We start from the raw sequence: 22,408 nt of genomic DNA, 5'->3' as shown, positions 1-22,408 counted from the left end.
TCTGCCAACTGCTACCTTCCAAAGCTCGAGGGTTTCATGCAAAGGGAGCTAGGCACTTCACAGTTTGTGATAGGTGGGTAGAGGCAGCAGAGGAATCTGAGCTGTTAAAGGTGCAGCTGGGTCTCAGCCAGCTCAGGTCCAGGTAAAGGGAACATAGGGCAATGAATGTACAATTAAAAAACAAGTATTTCTTCCCTTCTCTATGTGTTTGTCAGCACATCTTACAAGATTTCTCCTCTCTAACTACCCTTGAATCTTTATAGCTTTTAAACATTATATGCTCACCAGGCATCTAATAATGTCACAATTACCAGCAATTATTCTGTAGTATTAGTTACACAGCACTATAAGCATACAACTATGAAATACACTTTCCAGGATTTTCTTCAGATTTCTTAGGCATCTCAGTAAATAACTGCATTAATGTATTATGTGAGGTAGTAAAAGCAAACATAAAAGGAAAGAAATACACCTCTGACTTGAGCAACCTTGTCCAGTGGAAGGTATCCCTGCCCATAACAGGGGGGTTGGAACTAGATTATCTTTAAGGTCCCTTCCAAGCCAAAACATTCCATGATTCTAGGATTCTGCGATTCTATATCTAAAATATGGCTTGTGCATTTTTGTAAATAAAAATGCGCCCCACCCTAATAGTGTATCTTATGGCCTTTATTTTTCAACTTGAGAAAACACTGTGCCTATTGATTTCCAGGACATGCAGATGTTCCTGAGAGGATTAAAACCAGCCCTACTTCATCTGAAAAGGTAAGGAGAAAAAAAGACACAGCTCTTTATTTTGGCACTCTCCCTCTATCACTTCTCAACACTGTAACCTGAATTGACAGTCTCATATAGCTCAGATAGGGGGACAGTGCAGAACCAAAAAGAGGGATGTGAGGATCCCATGTGTAGGACACAAGAACTTGGAAGGGATGGTGTCAAATAGAGCGATAACTAAGTTATAACTGTATCACTTTCAGCTCTGTAATGTTACTGTGCTTTGCTGGCAAGAAAAATGGTCAAACCCCATGAAGATGGGAATAAAATTCACTTTGTTTCAAACTGCTGGGAAAAAAATGTCACACAACAAATAAGCACAAAAAAAGCCTCCTCCCCTCACCACACAAAGATTCTTTAGATTACTTACTGCTAACAGTTTTACTTTTGCTGACATTGTTTTGTAGAAGTATCACACTGGCTTTAGATTCAACTTTGCAGCTGTATTCATAAATTCCAGTAATACTTTTTTTTTTTTTTTTTGCAATAACTCTTTAGTCTCAAGGTGCAGGCTACCTAGTTACTCATCTCCTCCACTACAACTGTACAGGAGCTGAGAGCTAAGTTAATACTCCATTACAAACAGTATCACAAGGAGGTGCACACTCTTGAGAAAACGGATATCTAAGTGTTGCTGCACTGGTACCGGACAGCAGAGGGCATTACTAAGACGTTTTGCAGTAAAGATGCTAAAAATAAGGCCTAACTTTTCTCCTAACCTTTCTATTTTAACTGGGGGGCAGGGGGAGTGGGATGTGGAGTTGTGTGTGTATGTCTTTGTCTAAATGTTGCTCTTTGGTTCCTGAGCTGGGTATTAGTAAAGACCACGCTTAACTTTTACTGTTCACTTATACATGTAGAACATGGTTCTTCAAACTGTATTTATGGTGGTTTGGCTGCAAAATAACTATATAATGGACAGATACTGCCATATAGCCACACTCAGTAAACTATTGTTTCTCAATAGCTGTTAGCTGCCTTTTGTTTTTCCTCTGCATTTACAAACAGAACTTTCTGCCAATCACATTTTGATTTTTGGCCCTTTAATAGACTGGTGGAGACTGCATGCAGAGAAATGCAGAGTAGCAGCTCAGCAGCACACTGCAAACCCATGATGGAAGAGCAAACAGACCACAGAGGCCTAGATTTAATCCCTTTCTCATCTGATTTCCATCAGTAGTTACCCAGTATCACTTGCATTCTCATCCAATGTTACACATTATGCCATGGCTATCTATTATTATGCTTGGTGACTGTATATTAGAAGCTGTAACAATTAACCTACGCAGTTAACCTACAGGTGGTCATATTCAACTGAGTAAGTTTTAGATGTGTTTTCTGCTGCACACCCTTTCTGTTAGCCATATACTTCACATTGCCTTTAACTGCTGCTTAAATAGAGTCAAGACATTCCTTTACACACTGTTTTCTATTTTGGAAAAGCTTTTGAAAAAAGAATTCCAAGCCTTTGCACAACCTGCAGATAGAGAGGGAATCCATGTCACACCTCTCACCCAGCCTTCCTCTCCATTCAACAACTCGCATTACAGTCCTCGCACCCAGAACAGGAATTCTGACCTGAGCTACCTGGATCAGAAAATAAAAGTAAGACGAGTGCTACAGTGTATGCTTTCCTATGATGTTACACATTTTTATTTCTCTTAAGGATGGTGTGGGACTTTATTGATCAGATGCCCTCCCCCCTGCTGCCTCAGTGTTGTGGAGTCTAGAGACTTTTGTATTTAGCATTTACTCTTGAGCTGCTTTCACCTAACTGGAAGCTGCTATTTGCAGTCACTGGGGAAGCAATGCAGCTGGTTCACAGGCTGAAACTTGTTGCCTAAAAAACAGCCTGCAAATATTAAATGTCACTCGCAGGGGGCTTTATATGTAGTAAACACTGCTTAGGATTGCCTTTCTGCGTCTCTGAAGTGCTGTGTACACAGCACTTGCTCAACATCACCTTCTGCAGACTGGTGTCTCTAGCTCACACTGTGGCAAAACTGATGGGACATCTTAGGCTAGGCAATTTGCACAGCTGTAAAACTGCACACTCACACAGCTGCAACTAAACTAAAACAGGCAAAAAACTGGTGTCAGTCAGCTGCTCTTCCTTCACAGTAACTATCTTGTACGTTTTCCAGGTGCTGGAAAAACTCAGCAAAATTTTGCAGACAGATTCACTTATTGAGATCAAAAAATGGCTCACAAGGGCAAGTAAAAAAGGTAACAAACATATGCATCTGCATCCCTTTCTGAAAAGCACACGCTCTTATAAATTCACATAAACCCCTGCAGTTCTCACTGACCTGAACTGAGTGGGGTTGCTGAGGTAGAAGGAACTGGATCCAGTGAAGGGTGCGTGGCCCAGCTGTGGCTGTGCTGAGCAGTTAGGTGACAGTACACTAAAATTTGTCACTCTGATCTCAGCGCACTAACATTTGGTGCAAGGTGGAAAAAGGGGCTCTCCCAGTGGGGCTCTGGGCTGCTGTGGGAAGGCAGAAAGCAAATGAAACATGTCTCTCATGTCCTTAAGCCCTCTGTAAATGTGGTAAGGGAACTCCTGAATGCAGCCCTAAACACCCAGATGAGCAAGTGGAAACTTTAGTAAAATTTCTGCTCCTTTCACATTTCAGAGAAAGACTTCATATCCAGTGTGATTGATTCAGAACTGAGTGACAAAGGCGTGGTGAATTCTAAGGAAGATACAGCAGAGCACATGAATAGCCCGAGTCTGCCACAGCTTCCCTCTCCTCTTCAGAGAGGTCCAAAAGAGGAAATTAATCAGTCCAGGTAAAATCTGCAGTAAGCTTGCTAGGATTAGGGATAAACTAAACCTCATAACCAGAAATTTTTGTTTTCTCCTCCCATGAAAAGTGCAACTTTGTGATTCAAGTTTATCACTCACAGCCTTAATCAAAAATGCTCCTAACTACAAACCACCCCACAGTCTTTGAAACCTAATTAATTATTACAGGAACATCACAAAGTTATAGGAGCACTTGAAACCGCTCTGAGAAAAACCTTCTATATTTTGCAGTGCACAGTTTATGTCAATTGTAATGTTAGACATTCGTTCTTTTTCACTCAGGTCTTCGTCTAAACAATCAGTGGCGAGTCGAAACATGAAACAGGGTAAGTAATGGAAATCATAAATGTTAAGAGAACATGTGCCTAGTATGGTAGTCACCAAACAGCACAATGACTGTGAACATTCAGAGGCTCTAACTATTGTTTTTGCAGCAGGACCCAAATTATAACAATAGAATTCAGTGACAATATGAGAAATGACATTAAAAACCTGAATTTAAATTCTGTAAGAGCTAGATAACCAACACCACCTGTTCTTGTGGCTACTCAATTGGTTTATCTTGATATGACATTCATGTAAATCTTTTCCTATGTGGTGCAACTCAGACATAGAGATGTGTACAACTGCATCTGCCTCTTCCTAGAAAGAACAAAGGAGCAAGAGGTACCGACTTCATCTCTTCACTAAAATCTGTGAAGCTCAAGCTTCTTCTAGTAATGAACTTTAGGATTCACCCTAACCTATCTTACCTCCCTCACTCTTTGCAGGCAAAATCGGGCTTTCTGACTTTTTCAGCTCCCAAAGCCCACTTTTGAATACCCAGTCAGGACAAATCAACAATAATGGCACTCCCAAGTATTACCTCTTTGTGCCCCTTCTGAAGCACACAGAGGCAACAAAAATCAGTCCCAGGGTATGTTATCATTTTAACAAAGCCATTCATGCCAGCTCTAACGCTACCAGCATTTACTATTGTTTGTAACTCTACTGGAGGAGTGGGTGAAGAGTAATCTTACATTAGAACAAGAAGGAAAAAGAAGCAGCCTCCAAAGCAGCAATCTCTGCTTTTCAAAATGGTATCCAGGGAGGCTTCTTTGCTAAAGGGTGGATGTGCTTCTACACTTTCAGCTGTGTATAGAACAAAGCCAAACCAGTCTAACATAATCCTACACGTAGCCTGCTTTCTTTTTCAAACTGTTTTCCAGAAAGGGAAAGAATGTCTTTGCCCTCAGTGCTGAGAACAGGTCAGCCCACGCAAACACAGTTCCCAGGGAAAAACTGCAACTGAGAAAGTGCTATGGAAACAAGAGGCCATCCCGCCTTCACACTGTCAGAAGTCTCATGTGTGCCACAGCCACCCCTCTACAACAGAAATCACCTTTCCAGTCATGGCCCCTCTATTCAGAGCCATTGAAGCCTCTCCAAGTCATGTTCACATACAGATGTCATCTTAACATTTATTATAAAGTTATCTGTTCAGTCTCCTATTAAAGTAATTTTATGCTCACTATATTTAGTCCTCAAATGATTCAACCAAACCATGCTGCATAGGTACACGAGAAGTCAGCTAAATGAAAAAAAGGCCAGAGGCAACATTTTTTGGCATCAGATTCATCTCTTTGCATGACTCAGCCAGGCCTGCACAAATTGCTCTTGCATGCAGATTTGACTCTACGGTCACAGAAATACTGGGGTAAGAAGAGGGGCACACCACGCACACATTATTTGCAGAGATGCACATCAAGCCCTGGACACTGGGGAAAAAAAAAAGACCCTGGATTTTCAAAATCTGGCCTGTAGACTGACTGCAGATATTTGCCTCACAGCAAGCTAGAATTTGCTTTCATAGTTCTCATTATGAGCAGAGAAGCATCACAAATATTAGTATCCAGTTGAGGAGGGGGAGGAGGCGGGACACCAACAGGATGATACAACAGCAAACAAACACTAAAACCACCATGCAAACCTCAACCTGTTGAAATAGAGGCCAACAATGACAGAAATGTATCTGGCTCTTTTTCAGGACTTGTGAGTGAACTGTAAAAACAGAAGAATTGGGGTTTATCTGTTTTAAACATACCTGTGTCAATTTATTCTCACAAAACCAAAGGTGATAAATTGACCCTACTTTCTGTAGGCAGGCTCATTCAAAACATCTGGCTGTCTGAGGGGGGAGGAGAGAAATCCTGCTAGCACAGCATTAAAGAAAGGAGCTGAGCTCAGCGCAGAGCTCAATGTACTCTTTCCAAGAGCCCCTGCCCTCACTTCAAATCATGTCTACTGTAGTAGCAACTACCTCTCCCATTTCCTACTGTGGGAGAGGAGTATGCTAAGACCTGAGGGACAATTTCAGCCCAGCTTTCTTTTGGTGCTTGCTCACTGCTGCACATGCCCAGCTGTGCTAGAGCACCGGGTGAAGCAGGCTGGTGGGCATGAAGTAACCTGTAGCCACAGATCAACGACCAGAGTGTTTGTGAACACACCAGAGCGGTCATTACTCAGGTCCACTTGCCAACTTGGACCACAGATGCAAAAACTCACTTGTACACAAGTATTTAAATGAGTATGAATTTCCCTGATATGTATGAGCCTGCAGGCCACAGTAAATGGGAGCGGAGAGGAACTAGCAGTGCTTTGAAACTTCTCTTGTGTCTTAGATGTAAACACTACAAATTCAGCTGGAAACCAAACGAACTGGAAGCCAAACAGCAGGGTGGACTACACACTGACTGAGCTGTGATAATGACTTCTTGAATGGGCCAGATACTTGACCAAATGCTTTTGGGACACACTCGGATTGCTTTAATTCCATATAAATCTCTGTCCTGAGTGTTTCTTATCAGCTGTCTCCCAGCATCATGCTGCATTAGCTGAGCTTGAAAAACTTAATTAAGTCTCAGAGGCTCACTAGTGAACAGCATCAAAATGAAAGCAACCATGTTAACATAGTCTTTCAACAGCATGGTTACATTTCCTCCATTAAGTCAGCAGGTTACTGAGCAAACATGTTTGAGTCAGAAGGGCGATAGCTTGCAAGGACAGTTACAATCAATTGCATCTTCCAAATCATCTGTTACTGTACTTGCTAGATGTCTGAAAACAAAGGTCCCTCAAGGGTACTTCACCCATCCTAGTAGTAAAGGAAGAACAAGGTTATGTTCAATGTGTGAATCTCAAGATCAGAATGAAACTGGTCTATGTCAGGAAGTGTCTCAAATACATAGTAACCTGTCGATCCAGCTTGAACTTTGCCATTCCCCAATACAGATGTTGCCCAGTCAAGTTTTCATCCTAAACTTAAGTTGGGCATGTGTCCTCCAACGCCCTCCTCGATCCCACCTGCCTGCTTTACCAGTGACCTAGATTCTCTAGCAGGAGAAGCTGAAGCAGATTCTTACAATCACGTCAGGGTGCAGCAGGGATGAAGAAACTCTTAAGACTACTCTGGCAAGGCAGCTGCATTTCTATGTCCTCTAATAAAATTAGATGTCCCATCTTCTGAACTATCATTTGTCCCTACCCCCAGCAGCTGGGAGTCTGCGGTCTTTATGATCTGTCTGCTGTTAATGAGAAGGTTCAGACAGTGCAGCAATTTAAATGGTTATGCATCCACGTCAAGCATTTAGAAATACTGTGAAGTGCCCAGCTTGCAAACCAATATTCCTCTGCAAGTATTTATCGTTCTTCAGAGAGGTTATCCTGTTACTGCAGATCTGGTCCATTCAATAAATATGTAAAATCTTTGCATTGTGCAGTGAACGGAGAAGTAAGTATGGGTTAAACGCTTTATCATGATAACTAAACATGGGCAAGTTTTTAGAGCTTTCAGAAAAAAAACAAAGAGCTGAGGTAGCTCTGCTGCCTTTTAAAACAAATTCATTAAGCAGTTAGAAAAAAAATAAAATGCATTGGAATAACATTGACTACTGTCAACTCAAATGTGTAACTTACTCACTGTAGGTAAGTAAAGTAACACTTTAATTCTATCTGACAACAGCAGGAAGCCAAAAGAAAAACACTAACAGCATCCTCCAAAGAAAATAAATCATGTCACACACCTGGACTGCACAATTTAATCAGAGTGAACTGTCTTCCCCAACCTGTCCTCACTAGTTTTATACTAAACGCCAGGAAAAAATATACAGCAGATATTCCCTGCATCAAGATAAGAAAAGATTAAAAATTCTGAAAAGCAAAGGCCAGATGCAGGATGCCTAGAGGCCCCTCACTACAGTTAAATGAACTTGAAAGCCACACTCAGACTCCCATAATTTCTCACAAATCCCACGATACAGATTTCTGGTCACTTGACTGTTTTTAAACAGTAGCCCATTGCTGCAGAGATAGGAGGTACTACTTAGGAAGTCCGTGCCCTTCTTCACAGAGGCAGCCAGGGATACTCAGGAGTTTAAAAAAAAAAAAAAATGACAGCGCATGTGAAATACATCAATGTATTTCAGGATCAGAGTGAAATACAGCACACAACCAAGACCACTCAGGATGCCTTTCCCAGGGATGTCAGCAAATGGCCAGCCTACAGCCTCCAAAAAGACTCTGGAAAGACAGGAGGACTATCTCCCCGGTCTGCCATGAGGAGTTGCATCATCATGGCAGGGACTGGAGGTGTCACAAAAGCACAAGCCATCTTGCTTTTACAAGCTGCTCTCTTAAACACAGGTTTCAGTTTCTTGTACTTGATCTGATGCTGGGGTGATTTTCACATGCTCCAACCAATTCAACCATTTTCATCAATAATTTCACATTGAACTCATTGCAAGAATGTCCCTTCAGGGCTTCTTGAACCACCACTTCTCCCTGAGGACTTCCGCATAGCTGCAGCCTCCTGCCTGAAAGCAAATCACCACTTTAGTATGATCATACCTGGTGCTGGTGATTCCACCAATGAGCAGCCAAGCATCTAAATGGTTTAGAAAAGTGTTAGAAATCTCATTGGGTGATGATGAGATGAGGCCAAGAACAGCCTTTTCCAGCCGGCTGCAGACATGCAGGATACTGAAAGGCTGAGGACAGCAGCAGCAGTCAGAGGGCTGTGCCTGTCGAAACCCCAGTCTACTCCTGCTTACTGCTCCATCTCATCAGTTAACACATCCTGAAGACAGCATCCTATAGAGACAACCCATGACAATAGGAACTTCAGTCTAGTATGACCCGATTAGCTTAGCACAGAGAAAAGGTAAACAGCAGCAATGCCAACTACTGGCTAAAGCACCAGTGAGAAGACGACCAGGTGATTGAGACAAGCAACACATTCGAACAGGAAACCTAGTCACCAAGCTGCTGAGACACCCTTGAGTTAGCACTAGGAGCCTGCCAAGAGCAACATACCAGACCATCTTTTTCTTCTATTTCTCCATAGACAGGTAAGCTTCAGATCTGCAACAGCTTGATTTAAAAATATGCACAAGCACATGGGTGTGTGTGTTTATCTAGCTTCACTGTTAAAGATGTAAGCCACAAACCAACACCCTAAGATGCTTTTGGACCCTTTCAGAACATGTCCAAAGTCCTCAGTTTGTCTGTGTGATCTGCTCTTGTACTCTCAAGTCTGAGTAAATGAGGCACATGTATGAAAGGGTCATAGGAAAACCTTAGAGAAACTGAAGTCTTAGATCAGGTCTAATAGGTGCTATGCGCATTAACATGCAGAACCTCAGCCATATAGATCTAACTCCTTGTAATTTCACGGCTTTACACATTTATATCAGAGAATCAGTGTAATACATGGTGGGTCTACTTATGCTGCGCTTTTTTTACAGAAATAAAAAGAGCATCGCTTTTATGAAAAAGCTGATCTAGTTTCTGGAACAAAAGCAATCACATTTTTGTAAAGCCTAACAAAAAAAGCCCACATTACTTGAGCAACAGACCAGAATCCATACTTTTAACAGAAGAAACTTCTCTATGGTTATTTTAAAAAGTATAGAGAAAAGTGCACTGAGTGTATAAAGTCATAACCAGATTGTTGCCAATCCTTTACAGACCATAGGGACCTGCAGGGATACCACTTCTAGTGTTCATTTGAAAGCAGTAACAACAGAGGGAGGAATAAAAACAGATACAAGCCAAGGCATTCTTGGATCAGCCCTCTAATTCCAGCTCAGCAGAGTTACGATGACGTGTTCTTATGCTCTTCAGCTGACCTGTGCGAAAGCTGTACTTGTTCAGAAACTGCAGCTACCTGGCTAGCCCCTACAGAAGAAAGGGATGGAGCAGGCTCACAGCGGTGAAGTGAAGCCACACTTCCAAGGTGTCCATTTCGGTACTTTGCAAAAACACTTAAGTCCATTAGAAATAAGATGAATCAGAACATCCAGCTACGACTGAGACTATGAAATTTTTCTTTTACAGAGAAAAATATTTGTCACACAATACAACACAACAGCATCATGTGATAAAACAGGCACACTGAAACTGAATAAGTGACTTGTAAGAATTAGTTCCTGTCTCCTGGTATTGTTCTGAGGTTGTGTAATACATTTTGCAAAGAGGATCAAGAAGTACACAAAAGTTGACTGTGTCATCTCAACTCTACGTGCACCACGTGCCAACGAAAGCACACGATCTGCACTCATGCAGACATCCATCCCACTCAAGCTGAAGGATAAAGCATTGGCTTAACCCCATGCTCATATTTCATTTACTGACCCCAGCTAACTAAACACGGTATATAAATCAGTGTGGCTCAGCTGATAAAGGCAGTTCAGTTGCTCATGACTGTCTGTTGAGATGCTCAGGAAAATTAAAACTTTCGTTTGTTTGTTTTGACTGCTCACATACGCGTTGCAACAGGCACTAGTGGTACAGGTTTTGAGGTCACAGGAACACTTGTCATTCACTGCTTTTAAGAAAACTTAGAGCAGAAATGAAGAAGAATGTATACATTAAAATAGTTACTAGTAATGCTCTTGGGTAATACACCCAATTTGGTATGTATAAAAAAATAATATTAAAAAAATAAATAGCTTCCTTGGGAAACAAAATAAATTCTGCATTTGTCATTAATTTATTTTTTTAAAAAAAGCTATTAATATGGAAGTTTCAGGGTAAAAAACTACATTTATCTTTACCCCTCCTGTCCAGAAATAACTCTTGGCCAACGATGGAACTACTGAGTGTTAAGACAATTCAGTATCACAAGGGCAGCAGATGGTCTTTGGAGTGCAGCTACTTCACATCCCAGTTTTATCCCATGAACTGCGTGTCTCATCTTTCCCATCATCTCATTCTGAAGACTAGTTGCTGTCCAAGTCGTTGTCTTCATCTTCTTTTCCAGACAGAGCATGTTTGGACAAATCATTGGTTTCTCCCAAAGGAACAGCCCCTTTCCGCTGTGGCAAGACACTGAAAAAGGCCTCTTTCCAGTCTCTTTTCTCCAGGTATGCAAGGATGATCTCAAACACTGCAACATCAAGAAAGACCATCAGCTCTTCTACAGGGAGACAAGTGAACTGCTGATAGGAACACACCCCCATATCCATCTTTACAGAGGCTTACGCGCATTCGGTTGTGGCATCTTCAGAGTAAAGCTGATGAAGTACAGGCAGAAGCAGACAAGGTAATTCTGCTACTGCTGCAGTCTAAAGCCAAGCACATTGAGTCTCCACTTGTAAGACAGTTACTACAGCAGTGCTTTCTTGCAGCAGCTCCAGTATGACTTAATTTATTTCAGGGACAGAGAGAAACGTGCCCCCAGTACTTCAGGTCTCATCAGTGCCTACGATACAGGCACTAATGCTTTCCCATATTTGACAGAAACACTGCTGTGGATGCACTTTAACAATGACTTTGTCCCCTCCCTAACATATGGATAGTCCAAAGTCTTCCTAAAACCTACTATAATTAGCTTTATCTTTCATTTCCAAGTCATCTTATAGCAAAAATCCTTACTAGCCTCCAATTCTGTGATCCTTTGTTGCTGTTTCTATTATGCTAACCATACAGTCACACTCCTACTCCTCCTGTTTCAGCTCCCAAAACCTTCCCTGATTGACAATAGCTCCAAATGCATTCTGTACAAAATTAATCAGCAAATTCTTACTTAGAAAAATCCCAGGGTATCCAAAAAAATCTCTCAACACAGACTGTGGCTCAGCAGCAGCAGGGAAGGCAGAAGGAGACCCTATGGCTGGTGAGTAATCCAGATTTGGATGACAAATCTGGGACAGAGAGGTGGCTCTTCAAGCTTGGGGCTACAGGAATAGTGCTAACACCACTGGAGAATGCTGACTTCAAAGAATGCACCCAGTACAAGCATTCTCGATGCCAAGTGACAGCATATGAGAAAGGATCAAAGGAGCTGTGGAGGGAAAAAAAACCTTACAGAGAGTTAGGCAGGCATTCAGAAAGGGAGGAGCAGCACGGATCTCATACTCAGAGAGTCATGTTACAGAAAAGTGTCACATTTACTAAAGGTTTCCTGGATCCAGGTTTACTGGACAGCCAGCTGCTCTCTGTGATACTGATATTGAAGAGCTGGCCATTTTACTAAGCAGGTTATTCTCCTGAAACGTACCGTGAAGGTATGAGCTCTCAAAGGACTATATTAGTATCACTGTAAGCTACTGCAGGAAGCATCTGTGGCAAAAATGCTGTCTTAAAGAGACAATAGTATAAGGAGCATGTTTCTTCTCCCTTGCTTTGGAATGTCCTTTATCTGCTTAGTAAAACCAGAGCTGATGGAAAGAGGGTGGCTTCCACACGAGAACAGAGGCTTCTATGATGGGCTGCAATAGCAACCAAAATATTATGCAAGGACAGAAAAAGGCTGTGAGAGCAGTTGGCAGACATCACTACAGACTGGAATGAAGCAATATGGTCCTGCAACACACATTATAAAGCATTAACCTTGGGATACGAACCTGAACAGAAGGTAACAAACTCTCTCAGCTACACTTACAGCTCTGTTTGGCAATACAGTGTTTTACACAGATCTGAAATCTTCCAAGTTTTATAATTCCATATGGAGTTTAAAAAAAATAAGTCTCATCTTACGCTGTGTTAGTTTTCTAGCATGGCCAGCAGGACTAGGGAAGTGATCATCCCCATGTACTCATCACTGGTGAGGCCGCACCTCATACTGTGTTCAGTTTTGGGCCCCTCACTACATGAAAGACTTTGAGGTGCTTGAGTCTGTCCAAAGAAGAGCAATGAAGCTGGTGAAGGGTCTAGAGAACAAGTCTTGTGAGGAGTGGCTGAGGGAACTGGGGGTGTTTAGTCTGGAGAAGAGGAGGCTGAGGGGAGACCTCATCGCCCTCTACAGCTACCTGAAAGGAGGTTGCAGAGAGCTGGGGATGAGTCTCTTGAACCAAGTAATAAGTGACAGGGCAAGAGGGAATGGCCTCAAGTTGTGCCAGGGAAGGTTTAGACTGGATATTAGGAACCATTTATTCACTGAAAGGGTTGTCAATCATAGAAACAGGCTGCCCAGGGACGTGGTCAAGTCATCATCCCTGGAGGTATTTAAAAGATGTGTAGATGTGGAACTTAGGGACATGGTTTAGTGCTATGTTAATGGTTGGACTCAATGATTTTTAAAAGTCTCTTCCAAACAAAATGATTCTATGATACTATGATTCTAGCATCAAATATTTCACATGGATGTGTGTTCCTCATGACATTTTAACATGGCAATGAAGGCTCTGAATTGCCTGTGGAAATACTTGGGACTGACCCCAAGAGAAAAGGATTATAAATAAGTAAAAACAAGTGAATTCCCCTGTTAACGATGCCGTTGATCTCCCACCACCAGAGGGCCCATTTAATTAAAGCCCTTCAAAGCCTGACCAAGCAGTTCAGAAAGTTTCTTCTACAGGACTTTTCAAGCTCACACCTATCAAAAAGAGAGGGACCAGGCAGGTCCCACAGTCTCAACTGATGAGGCCTGTACTGTACTCTGCAAGCTTCAACTTCTGTACTGAGTGTGGGAACCCAGAGGCCAGAATAAGCAAACCAAAAGAGTAATTACACAGTTACACAAGGCAATGAGGTGGGTGTACTCACAGCAAAATACAAAAACCTCAGTGCAAATATCCTTCTTGTCTACACAAAATTTATAATATGAGATTTCAGAGGCAGCTTGACTCTGTCTACCTTACTCATGCTTTACTCGCTTGAAAGCTGTCTTTTTGAATCTGGGTTGTAAGATTTTAGGGTTACAATATACACCAAAGCCTTAACTACTACTGCTAAAGGTACCTCTACTTTTGGTGGTGGTAGAGTTGTGTTTATTTTCCTGCCCTAAAATCTTAAACAAAATACTACTGTAGTATAATCTATGATGGGCTGCAATATATATAGTATAATCTTTACCTTAAAAAGGCTCTGTGACTTAAGAGCCTTTCAGCTGCAATATAAAAATGTTTTAGAAGGGCAAAGGAAGACGTGCTCATGCAAAATGAAATCATGCCAAAGAAACTGCAATGAAAGCAGGTGTCTAAACGTCTGGCACAAGAACATGCATAAGACCATAAAGCAGATAGACGAAAGCCTCAGCTAAGTGATCCAATTTATACCCAGTGTTCAAACACGTAGAAGAGCCTCCAGGAATACTGACACTAGAGGTCAGTATAAGATTACTGCAGAAAAACTCCAGTAGAAAGCTACAGCTATCATAACTTTTGATGAGTAACACATAAAGTCCTATTCTTGTCAATATAAAGCAACATTTAAAGATCCAAGTTTTAGAAACAAATACATAGGGTTTGATAATTTTTAATACTAGTAATATACTATACTCTCCTCCACATTTAAATAATCTTTATTATCATGCAAACATACACCTCATCAATCAATGGCATTTTAAGAAAATGAAGTTATCATGGAGCAATGTGTTATATAATAAAATAAACTTGAAATAAAGCAAGGTAAGGTAAAATAAAAGAACCTGAAGTGGGGCAAAATAAAGACTCGAACACCATGTCAGAAACTTCCACAAAGGTCTGAGTAGGCTCAATTTTGCATGTATTTTTGTTTAATAACGTTGAAAGATAATCTAATATTAAAACGGAAAGTTTAAAACGAGTGGGATTCAAGTCTTGGTTAAGTAAGCAACTGTATGCTTCAATCAGAACCAGGTAAAAATGCAGTTATGAAGGTCAGCAGATGGAATACTGATATCAAATGAGGCAAGTCTACAGCTACCTAAGCAGTTACTGCTGAACAAATCTGTCCATAGAGGTGAAAACATCACAAACATCTATTCTCCCCTGGACAAAATACATGGGATAGTTTCCAACATTCTACTCACTTATAGATGAAGCCTGGAAACAAGACCAGGATGGTAAGAATGACAAAATTACTCATGGGAGAAGTCAACAGAATACGCAGTGCACTTCTAAGTTGTGAATACACCATCCTTTATATTTAACCTAAAATATTTAAAGGTCAAGGCAATTACTGTATCCCAAAGACAACTAGAAACAAGAGATGACATAGTAATATAAGTCGTATCTGCACTATAGTGCACATTTTGAGGGTTCAAATTCTGAATATTGCAGGTGTATTCCATAATAATTTCATTATTTTATGATTTAAAACTTACCATGATTGACAGCTAACACTTTCCGACTGTTCATCTTGACAAAGTTTCCAAGTGGGAGCTGTGCATGACCAATTCCCTGCTCTACAGCTTTTTTGTAAGTAATTCCCTGTGGAAAAGACACCAAAACAACTGGACTGAGAAGTATCATTTCAGATCAGGCCATACAGATTACTACAAGTATAATTTTCTGGCAAGAGTTTTGCCAGTTCTGCCACGATTTTGGTTTAGAAGATACTTACAAAAAGAAACATAACACCAGTTAGACAGTACCTGCTTCAAGGGCTACCTTTGGAAAACTTACTACTTCCAATATATGTTATACTGTGATGTATGCTCAAAAGGATCGTAAATAAAACTTGTTCATGCAGCTGCAGCTCTAGAACGTGTTAGCCACAGCCTGTTTTAAAGGTGAGTTTACGCTTGAGTACAAAGTTCCTCAGATTGCAGTAACTAGGTATTTTTTCAGAGGAAGAGTAAAGAACAAAGAAATTTTAAAATTGGGTAAACACTTTATACCATAATGACTACGTAAAGGATCTGTATTAGTTCCCTCCTTGCCTTTAATGGTGGAGTAACTGCTGAAGTATCATTTGGTAAGGCTTAAGATCCATCCCTTTCTTTAGCATCACATTGAAATATTAAACATGTCACCAGAAATTACATAGGAGTGTCTTTGAAAAAAAGCAGTAACTCTTCTTTAATTTCCCAGCTACATTCTCTATGACATTCCAGGTCCACACAGCACGATCCCACATACAGGTATGGAACCAGATCTCTGAGGCATGTGTGTTACTTAACCAAGTTCTTCTAACAAGCAAACTTATTAAAAAAAGGACATCCAAGATTCAAGCACTGTTCTTCATGCACGGGCACATACAAGCACACACACAGAGTGCATGAACAGAAACCAAACCCTTCTGTCTGAAAATATGGCCCTCAGTAAGCTGAGCAGTGTTACTCATTCCATTCCTATATTTAAAATGAAACAATAAAATCCTAAAAAGCTCAGCATGTCTGCACTCTGGAACACAAGCCATGGCTACCACCACAAGTTGGTTTTTTTTTTTTCCCACTTCTTCACAATTTTTTTTGAAATAAGACTTTTTTGAAATTCTTCTAGTTATTTGGTTTTGTCAGTTTACACACGAACAGCATTAATATCAAATAAGGTGCCAAAAACCCCCAAGAGCTGTAAAGAAATGGACCCACGGTTTACCTTGTGGTGATTGTGGTCCACCAGTCCTCCAATCACATAGGCTTTCTTCTCATCAAGCTCACGGAGAACGTCTGGGGAATCTGAGGTAAGATACACTAGATCTTCTTTCTTTATTAGCTCACTATAATGCTCTGTCCTAATTTGGATATCCTCAAAAAAAAGGTAGTTAAAACAAGTTACATTCAACTGATGAATTGCTGGGCAAGCTTTACAGGCCCAAGATGGAACCAGCAAAAGTATATCCAATAGTGTGCACTCATTCCACATCCCTCATTCACTATTAAGTACGTAGCACAGTATAGATTTATTTCTGCTTAAACAATCCGCAGTCCCTACAGCACTGACTTGCAAAAATCACTGGGAAATTTTCTGAAACCCCAAAAGGCCTTTACAAATCCTTAAATTCTTGTGATTCCCTTCAAATGTTACCTATTTCTCCTAGGGATCCAAATAATTTTCACCTTTCTAAAAAAAGTGAAACCAGAAGTAAATGCTAGTTAACATCACTTTTTTGGTGAGATCTATGCTATGCTTTTGCAAAGCACCTATCACACAAGACGTGCTGAAAGTAGAATTTATGGAAAGTGCTCTTCATTTGAAGGTGACTCTAAGACAAGCTACTTCTCTAAAGAACATTTCAGTGTTAAGAGGCAACATAATGGAAGTGAGGGTGCACACAAGAGAATCACATCATTACATTAAAGTCTTATTTTCGTCAAGAAAAAGAGCACTGTCAGGACAGATGACTGTCAGAAGACTTAAATCCACTAGTCTTGCTTAGTCTATCAGAGAATGGAATCTGTTCAATAAAACTCGGTGAAAATGGATATGTGTGCAGGTTCTCAAGTAAAAATCCAGTCTAGATTCAAGACAAATAGTCTTTGGCTTATTTAAGTTAAATTAATTAAAAGCACAAAGAGCCACAGTATTTCTAATATACTATTGCTCTGACATCTTAGAAAAACCCACCTGGAAAAAGCACAGAACCTTCACAACTAACAACCTAGTTAGCAACTATAATCAAGATTTCTCTTTTCTCTTTTTACAGAAATAGTCAATTATTCACCTTCCAGTTCACCCATCCTTTGTCATTCTCATTCATGTTGCTCTTCAACTGTCCCCCATGGCTGGTCAAGTAAAACTTCAAAAAGAACAAACAAGAGGTACAAAATATTGAACTGTCAAAATAATGAAATGTCAATAAGCCAATGTTTCTTCTCTGTACAAGACTTTTTCTACCCTCCACTACTATCTAAAACTTAACTATTTTTTAGTTGAAAGTGTACCAAGACCATATGCATACGGTTAGTGTCACATTTAAGACAAATATGCACTTACAGTCACTTTTTTTTTTTTAAATCTGTCATAGATAAAACTGAGTATCAACAGTATCTTAGTGGCACGCCAGTATCCAACAGACTTCATCTGCATGCATGTACTTTTTCAGATATATGGGGAGCTTTGTAACACATGGGTTGAAAATTATCTATTACAACAGAAATAATTTTCTTATTAAAAATAGGCAGCTTAAATATTCTTTTCCTCCTACAGTTCTCACCACTTGGGCCACTACTGCCTTTCTCATATGCTCTGTACATGGCAACACAGTCAGTGCTCAGTTTGTTTAAACATACCTGTACAGGATGAAACGCTTTGCGGTTTTCTGCGTAGCATCTCTGAATTTGCTTGTGAAGCTTCTTAACATCCTGTATACAACACAATTTTTTTTTTACATAGTCTTTCAGACAGACCACCACAAAATGCTTTACCATGAGCCAGTCAGAAGCTAAAGAGAGGAAAAAGGAAGCTTTTAACTGGCAAAAATGACTACTGAGAGAGTGTGGACATCAGACCCTGAGAGAAAAAACAGCCATTGTGAAAGGATTACGCTGACAAGGAAACACACACATCTTCCACAAAATTTAGACACCTATGCATGTACTTGATTTGCATTATTCTAGGAAATAAACCAAAAATCATTGGGATATAATTACATGTAGTAGCATACTCAAAATTAATCTGAGGAATCAAGCAGATTTATCACTGTGACAATACTCAGTCTTTCACCCATGGAAAAACCCTGAGAATACAGTTTAAAAAATTAAATATGCATAAATAACGTGAAGAACACCACAACAATGCAAATAATTTAGTGGTTGGCTCTGGCATTTTGACCTGACAATTTGGACAACAGTTAACTAGTACTACTTAAAATGCAGCAGACTTAATTTTTAGCCAATTATGGTTTTTGCAAGATACATTACATAGCTTTATTCTCAATGCCCCAAAAGCAGGGTTTTGCAAATATAACTGATACCCATTTTAAAATGAAGCATCATTACATTGCTATGATTCATGCAGTGCTTTGAGAACGTTTTGTTATCTGCAAAGGATTTCAAGTAAACTAGCATCACTACAATATTGCAATGCAAGTTTTTACAGACGCTAAAGAAAGCACCTAATTATTGCTAAAGGCCACAGCCACCTCACTTACAACACTTCACCCTTCATAAACACCAGCAGAAGTACCAGTTCTTACATCAGGCCTAACAGGGGCTGTCTGACCAAGGAAGGAAACATGTTTTACAAAGGATGAAGCTCAGCAGGAAACACCCAGTCAGCACCTCCAAAACTATCAAGGGGGGTCCTCTGGGCTCTTCTGGGGCACTGCTGAAGGGCCCCTCAGGTAACCAAGCTCCAAAACACCAACTGGAGCTTCCCCAAAATTTTGTGGCGAGTGGCACTGGCCTCCATTAGTATGACACACGCTCTGCAACACACTCAAGTAGCCAGATGGGCTTTGCAAAAGCTTGAATTCAAGCAGTCTTGCAAGGCAGTGAAATCCTTGGCAGCAGCAAAAAGGTTCAGGGTAACAAGGAGGGGAGAGGTCTGCCTCAGAAACTAAAGGCTGCACTCTTATAGGAGGCTGCAGATCAACATACTTTCATAGGAGAGTTAAAGTTGTTTGGATTTCAAAACACCACACCAAGCCTCTTGACCGGTGATTTGGGTATTATGCTGATCTTCCTCATACTTACCTATCCTGCAATCATCTCTTTCTTTCATCCATTCTTTCATCCATTCTGAAATTTTAGAGACGGGCTGAATAGTGTTTTCCTGTCCTAGCTGCCTCTCGTGTGACAGAGAAAAAGCTCAGTATCTTCACAATGCTCAAAATTCTTATTTCCATAGAAACTTACTAACACAGTTGGGAGCTTCAGATGCGCTTTGAAAGATAAAGTAACTGGATGTGGCATTTGCAGCCCCTCCAGCAACACCATTTTGAGGCAGAACTACACCTAACTTCATGATGAACACGGTACACAAACTGTTTCTATATTCCTCTTTATGGAATCAAACCAACTTGCTGTATCTCCATGAAGGCAAGCAAAATCTTTGGCAAGCTTATATAAAGGTACATTCCAAACCCTAAAAAATTCAGCAACTAACATAAACAGGTCTGGGAGCCATCACAATCTGAAGCATGCTAACTGTCCTCTGCAAGTTGTTCTCTGGCTTTTGTGCTCTGACACTGCATCAATCATCTCACTGGAGAAACTTTGAACATTTGTACGTGATGAGTAAGTTTCTTCTACCTTTAGCACCATCAGGTCATCAAAGCTGCAGTCCACAATGAGGCGGAGCGTACTAGGAACAACTTCCCTTCGCATACGCTTTCGGTCATCCCCTTCATTATTGGAGTCCAACTTTGACTGACGTTCTAGCTTTCTCTTGTGGCGTTTTTCTTTTCGTTTCTGCCTAAATAAACAAAAAAACAAATAAATCTTCAAAAAGCGCTGCCAAATTTGCTGAGGTATGTGTTATACACATCAATGCATACTTCTACAATCAAGGTGGTTGTCCTGGGATTGTGATAGTTTAAACATCCAGTAGCTTGCATTTGTGCTAGGCTGATACCAGCATGAAACACACACCCTGCCTTTGTGAAGTTCTGTATATGCCCACAAAGACATCCGACACAAATTCAGTGAAGTCAATAGTGGGAATCTCATGGATTTAAGGGTGATCTGAGTCATGTCTCATAACAAAAACAACCAAAAAGATTGCCAAAATTGCAGTATCAGAAATAGAATGTGGAAGGCAATGGACCTCCTGTTTCACTGAACAGTTTTTCAAAAGGCTTCTAAAGCAATTGTTTCTTCCCCCTGCTCGGCTGACAGAAGCAGGCAGTTGGGAGATCCCATTTTGGAGACAGCAACTTAACAGACACTGTCTTGGGAAGGAACACTTCACATCCAGCAGGACAAGAATAAACCATGATTAGCCCATATACAGATATGCTTTCTCTCAACAGAATAAAACAGAAGCTCATAATCTTCCAAAACTATTTTAACAGATTATAAATCAACGTAATTTGTAGGACAGCATTTCATGTGTCAAAAGAAATTTTTTTTATTCACTGTCTTTGTAAGATCCACTAAGTCTGATAGCATCAGGGAAAGAGGGAGGGAACAACCCATTCAGAATGGAACAAGGCCACACGTTATTTCTCCCTTCTGACAAACCAAAAACATGCAACTTTGAATCCCTCTTGATATCCTCTTCAAGTTGAGGAACACTTCTGGTATGAAGAGAAGATGCTTACCTTTATAGTTTCTTCATATGCAGATGGAGTAGCCAGTGACTACTGCTTTAAACCTGGTGTGGGAGAAAACCGGTTCAACTGCCTTGGTTTGCTAAAGTAATCTACATGCAAATTCTGCTGATGCATCATTATTATTAGCACTAAATACTATCCATGATCCTCAGGCATTTTTTGCAAACCATACCTCCGCAGATCTTTCTGTTCTTCCCACTGTTTCTGCTTCAATAGCTTCTTCCTTTGCCTCTTGGACATGGGCTCAAGGCATCCTTCCCTGTCTGAGCCTGCCTCCTTTCTCTCTACTGGACTGGCACTTGACTTCACCTTTCCTTCCACATCAGGAACTTCAGGTGACATGGTATTTCCCGTTGGCAGCTCTGGACTTTCTGTTGGCGTTTCCAACGACATTAGTTTTTGGCTGGGTTTACTGACTTGTTTCTCAACACGTGATAAATACTTCATTAAAAGCAAGCTCTTCCCTCAACAATTCTGTAAGAAACAGAATAGTGTGTGTTATTAAGAAGTTGTTTAATGCCACTCTACACTTATCATAAACCTGAAAAAATAAGAGATGCTCTTTTTTTGTTTAAAGCTAGGTTAGTGCTTCTGCAAACACTAACATATAAAACACTAGAGAGATTATAACCTAGATTCAGATCATGTCTAAATCTGTCTGTTCAATTTGCAGCTATTCAACAGTTTCCAGTTTAAAACTTTGTGAAAACGCAACTGCATAAAAATAGTTCCCTACTGGATTACATGTATAAGAAAAAAAACATTAGCATTACTATTATGTGTACACAAACTATTGCAATGTAACTACGGCAGCATGTTAGAGAAATATAATTTTAAGGAGACTAAAGCGTGGGGGTGGGGGGGTTAGTGTGAACAAGCAATACCCCTTCAATATTATTTTTTAATTTCTTCTGAGAACCAGACACTGGCCACTGTCAGCAGACAAAACACAGCAAGTAAGGGGAAGACTGAACTGTTACTCAGCAAAACATTCCATGTTCAAATCAGTTGCAATTATACCCTCTCCTTTTCAACAAAAAGTATTATTTTTTCACACTAGTAGCTCCCCTGTGCTCAACAGCTGCATAGTTTTCCAAAGATAAATTCTTCACTGTATGACACCACACCTACAGAGCAAATATACAGAGAAAACAATCCCCTGGCTTCTTCAGTAACAGAAGAGCTGGAAAACATATTAAACACCAGAAAACCAGAAGTGTTTTAGCTAACACACCCCAATTTCCCTATCTGGGGGTGTTAAGAGATAAAGCCCAGGGCGTCGAGACAGCGGTGGGTGCCAAATGACGCGGCCTCACAACCACCACAGCGCGCACACCCCGCCGACGCGTTATTTTTGCTGACGCCCCGAAGTACCTCATAACTCGACAAGGCCGACCACCCCCACCCACAAGCTGTCTCTTATAC

General features: G+C 40.6%; 1 protein-coding gene and 1 long non-coding RNA gene across 5 annotated transcripts; one reads left to right on the top strand and one right to left on the bottom strand.

The window, feature by feature from the left end:
• Positions 1-358: 358 nt before the first annotated feature.
• On the top strand, positions 359-5,060 carry LOC113479613. Of its 3 annotated transcripts, none has more exons than XR_003398314.1 (4): positions 359-765; positions 2,221-2,382; positions 2,922-3,003; positions 3,414-5,060. It is a non-coding gene; the product is annotated as an uncharacterized LOC113479613 (long non-coding RNA). The 3 variants fall into 3 exon arrangements; XR_003398315.1 differs by lacking the exon at positions 359-765 and having other exon boundaries at positions 1,704-2,382; positions 3,414-3,912; positions 4,795-5,060; XR_003398313.1 differs by lacking the exon at positions 359-765 and having other exon boundaries at positions 1,704-2,382.
• Positions 5,061-8,970: 3,910 nt separating this feature from the next.
• Positions 8,971-22,363, bottom strand: TRMT10A (tRNA methyltransferase 10A). 2 transcript variants are annotated; one of them, XM_026848094.1, is made up of 8 exons: positions 22,329-22,363; positions 21,156-21,457; positions 19,962-20,124; positions 18,000-18,071; positions 17,432-17,506; positions 16,366-16,515; positions 15,150-15,255; positions 8,971-11,009 (listed from the first exon to the last, which is right to left on the bottom strand). In XM_026848094.1, the coding sequence occupies exons 2-8, from the start codon at positions 21,428-21,430 to the stop codon at positions 10,843-10,845; spliced, it is 1,008 nt and encodes a 335-aa protein (XP_026703895.1). In that variant the 5' UTR covers positions 21,431-21,457; positions 22,329-22,363; the 3' UTR covers positions 8,971-10,842. The 2 variants fall into 2 exon arrangements, with proteins under 2 accessions (XP_026703895.1, XP_026703894.1); XM_026848093.1 differs by lacking the exon at positions 22,329-22,363 and having other exon boundaries at positions 21,156-21,504.
• Positions 22,364-22,408: the final 45 nt, after the last annotated feature.

Source organism: Athene cunicularia (assembly GCF_003259725.1).
Source record: "Athene cunicularia isolate RWA chromosome 4 unlocalized genomic scaffold, athCun1 chr4_part2, whole genome shotgun sequence".
Lineage (NCBI taxonomy): Eukaryota > Metazoa > Chordata > Aves > Strigiformes > Strigidae > Athene > Athene cunicularia.
Note: the sequence above shows the minus strand (reverse complement) of the source record. Positions and strands in the feature narration are given on the sequence as shown.

Excerpts from the sequence above, each read along its gene's own strand:
- TRMT10A (XM_026848094.1), bottom strand. The coding sequence starts at position 21,430 with ATGAAGTATTTATCACGTGTTGAGAAACAAGTCAGTAAACCCAGCCAA. Across the intron at positions 20,125-21,155 it reads GAACAGAAAGATCTGCGGAG|GCAGAAACGAAAAGAAAAAC; the intron begins GTATGGTTTGCA and ends TTGTTTATTTAG. Across the intron at positions 18,072-19,961 it reads ATGACCTGATGGTGCTAAAG|GATGTTAAGAAGCTTCACAA; the intron begins GTAGAAGAAACT and ends TGTTGTATACAG.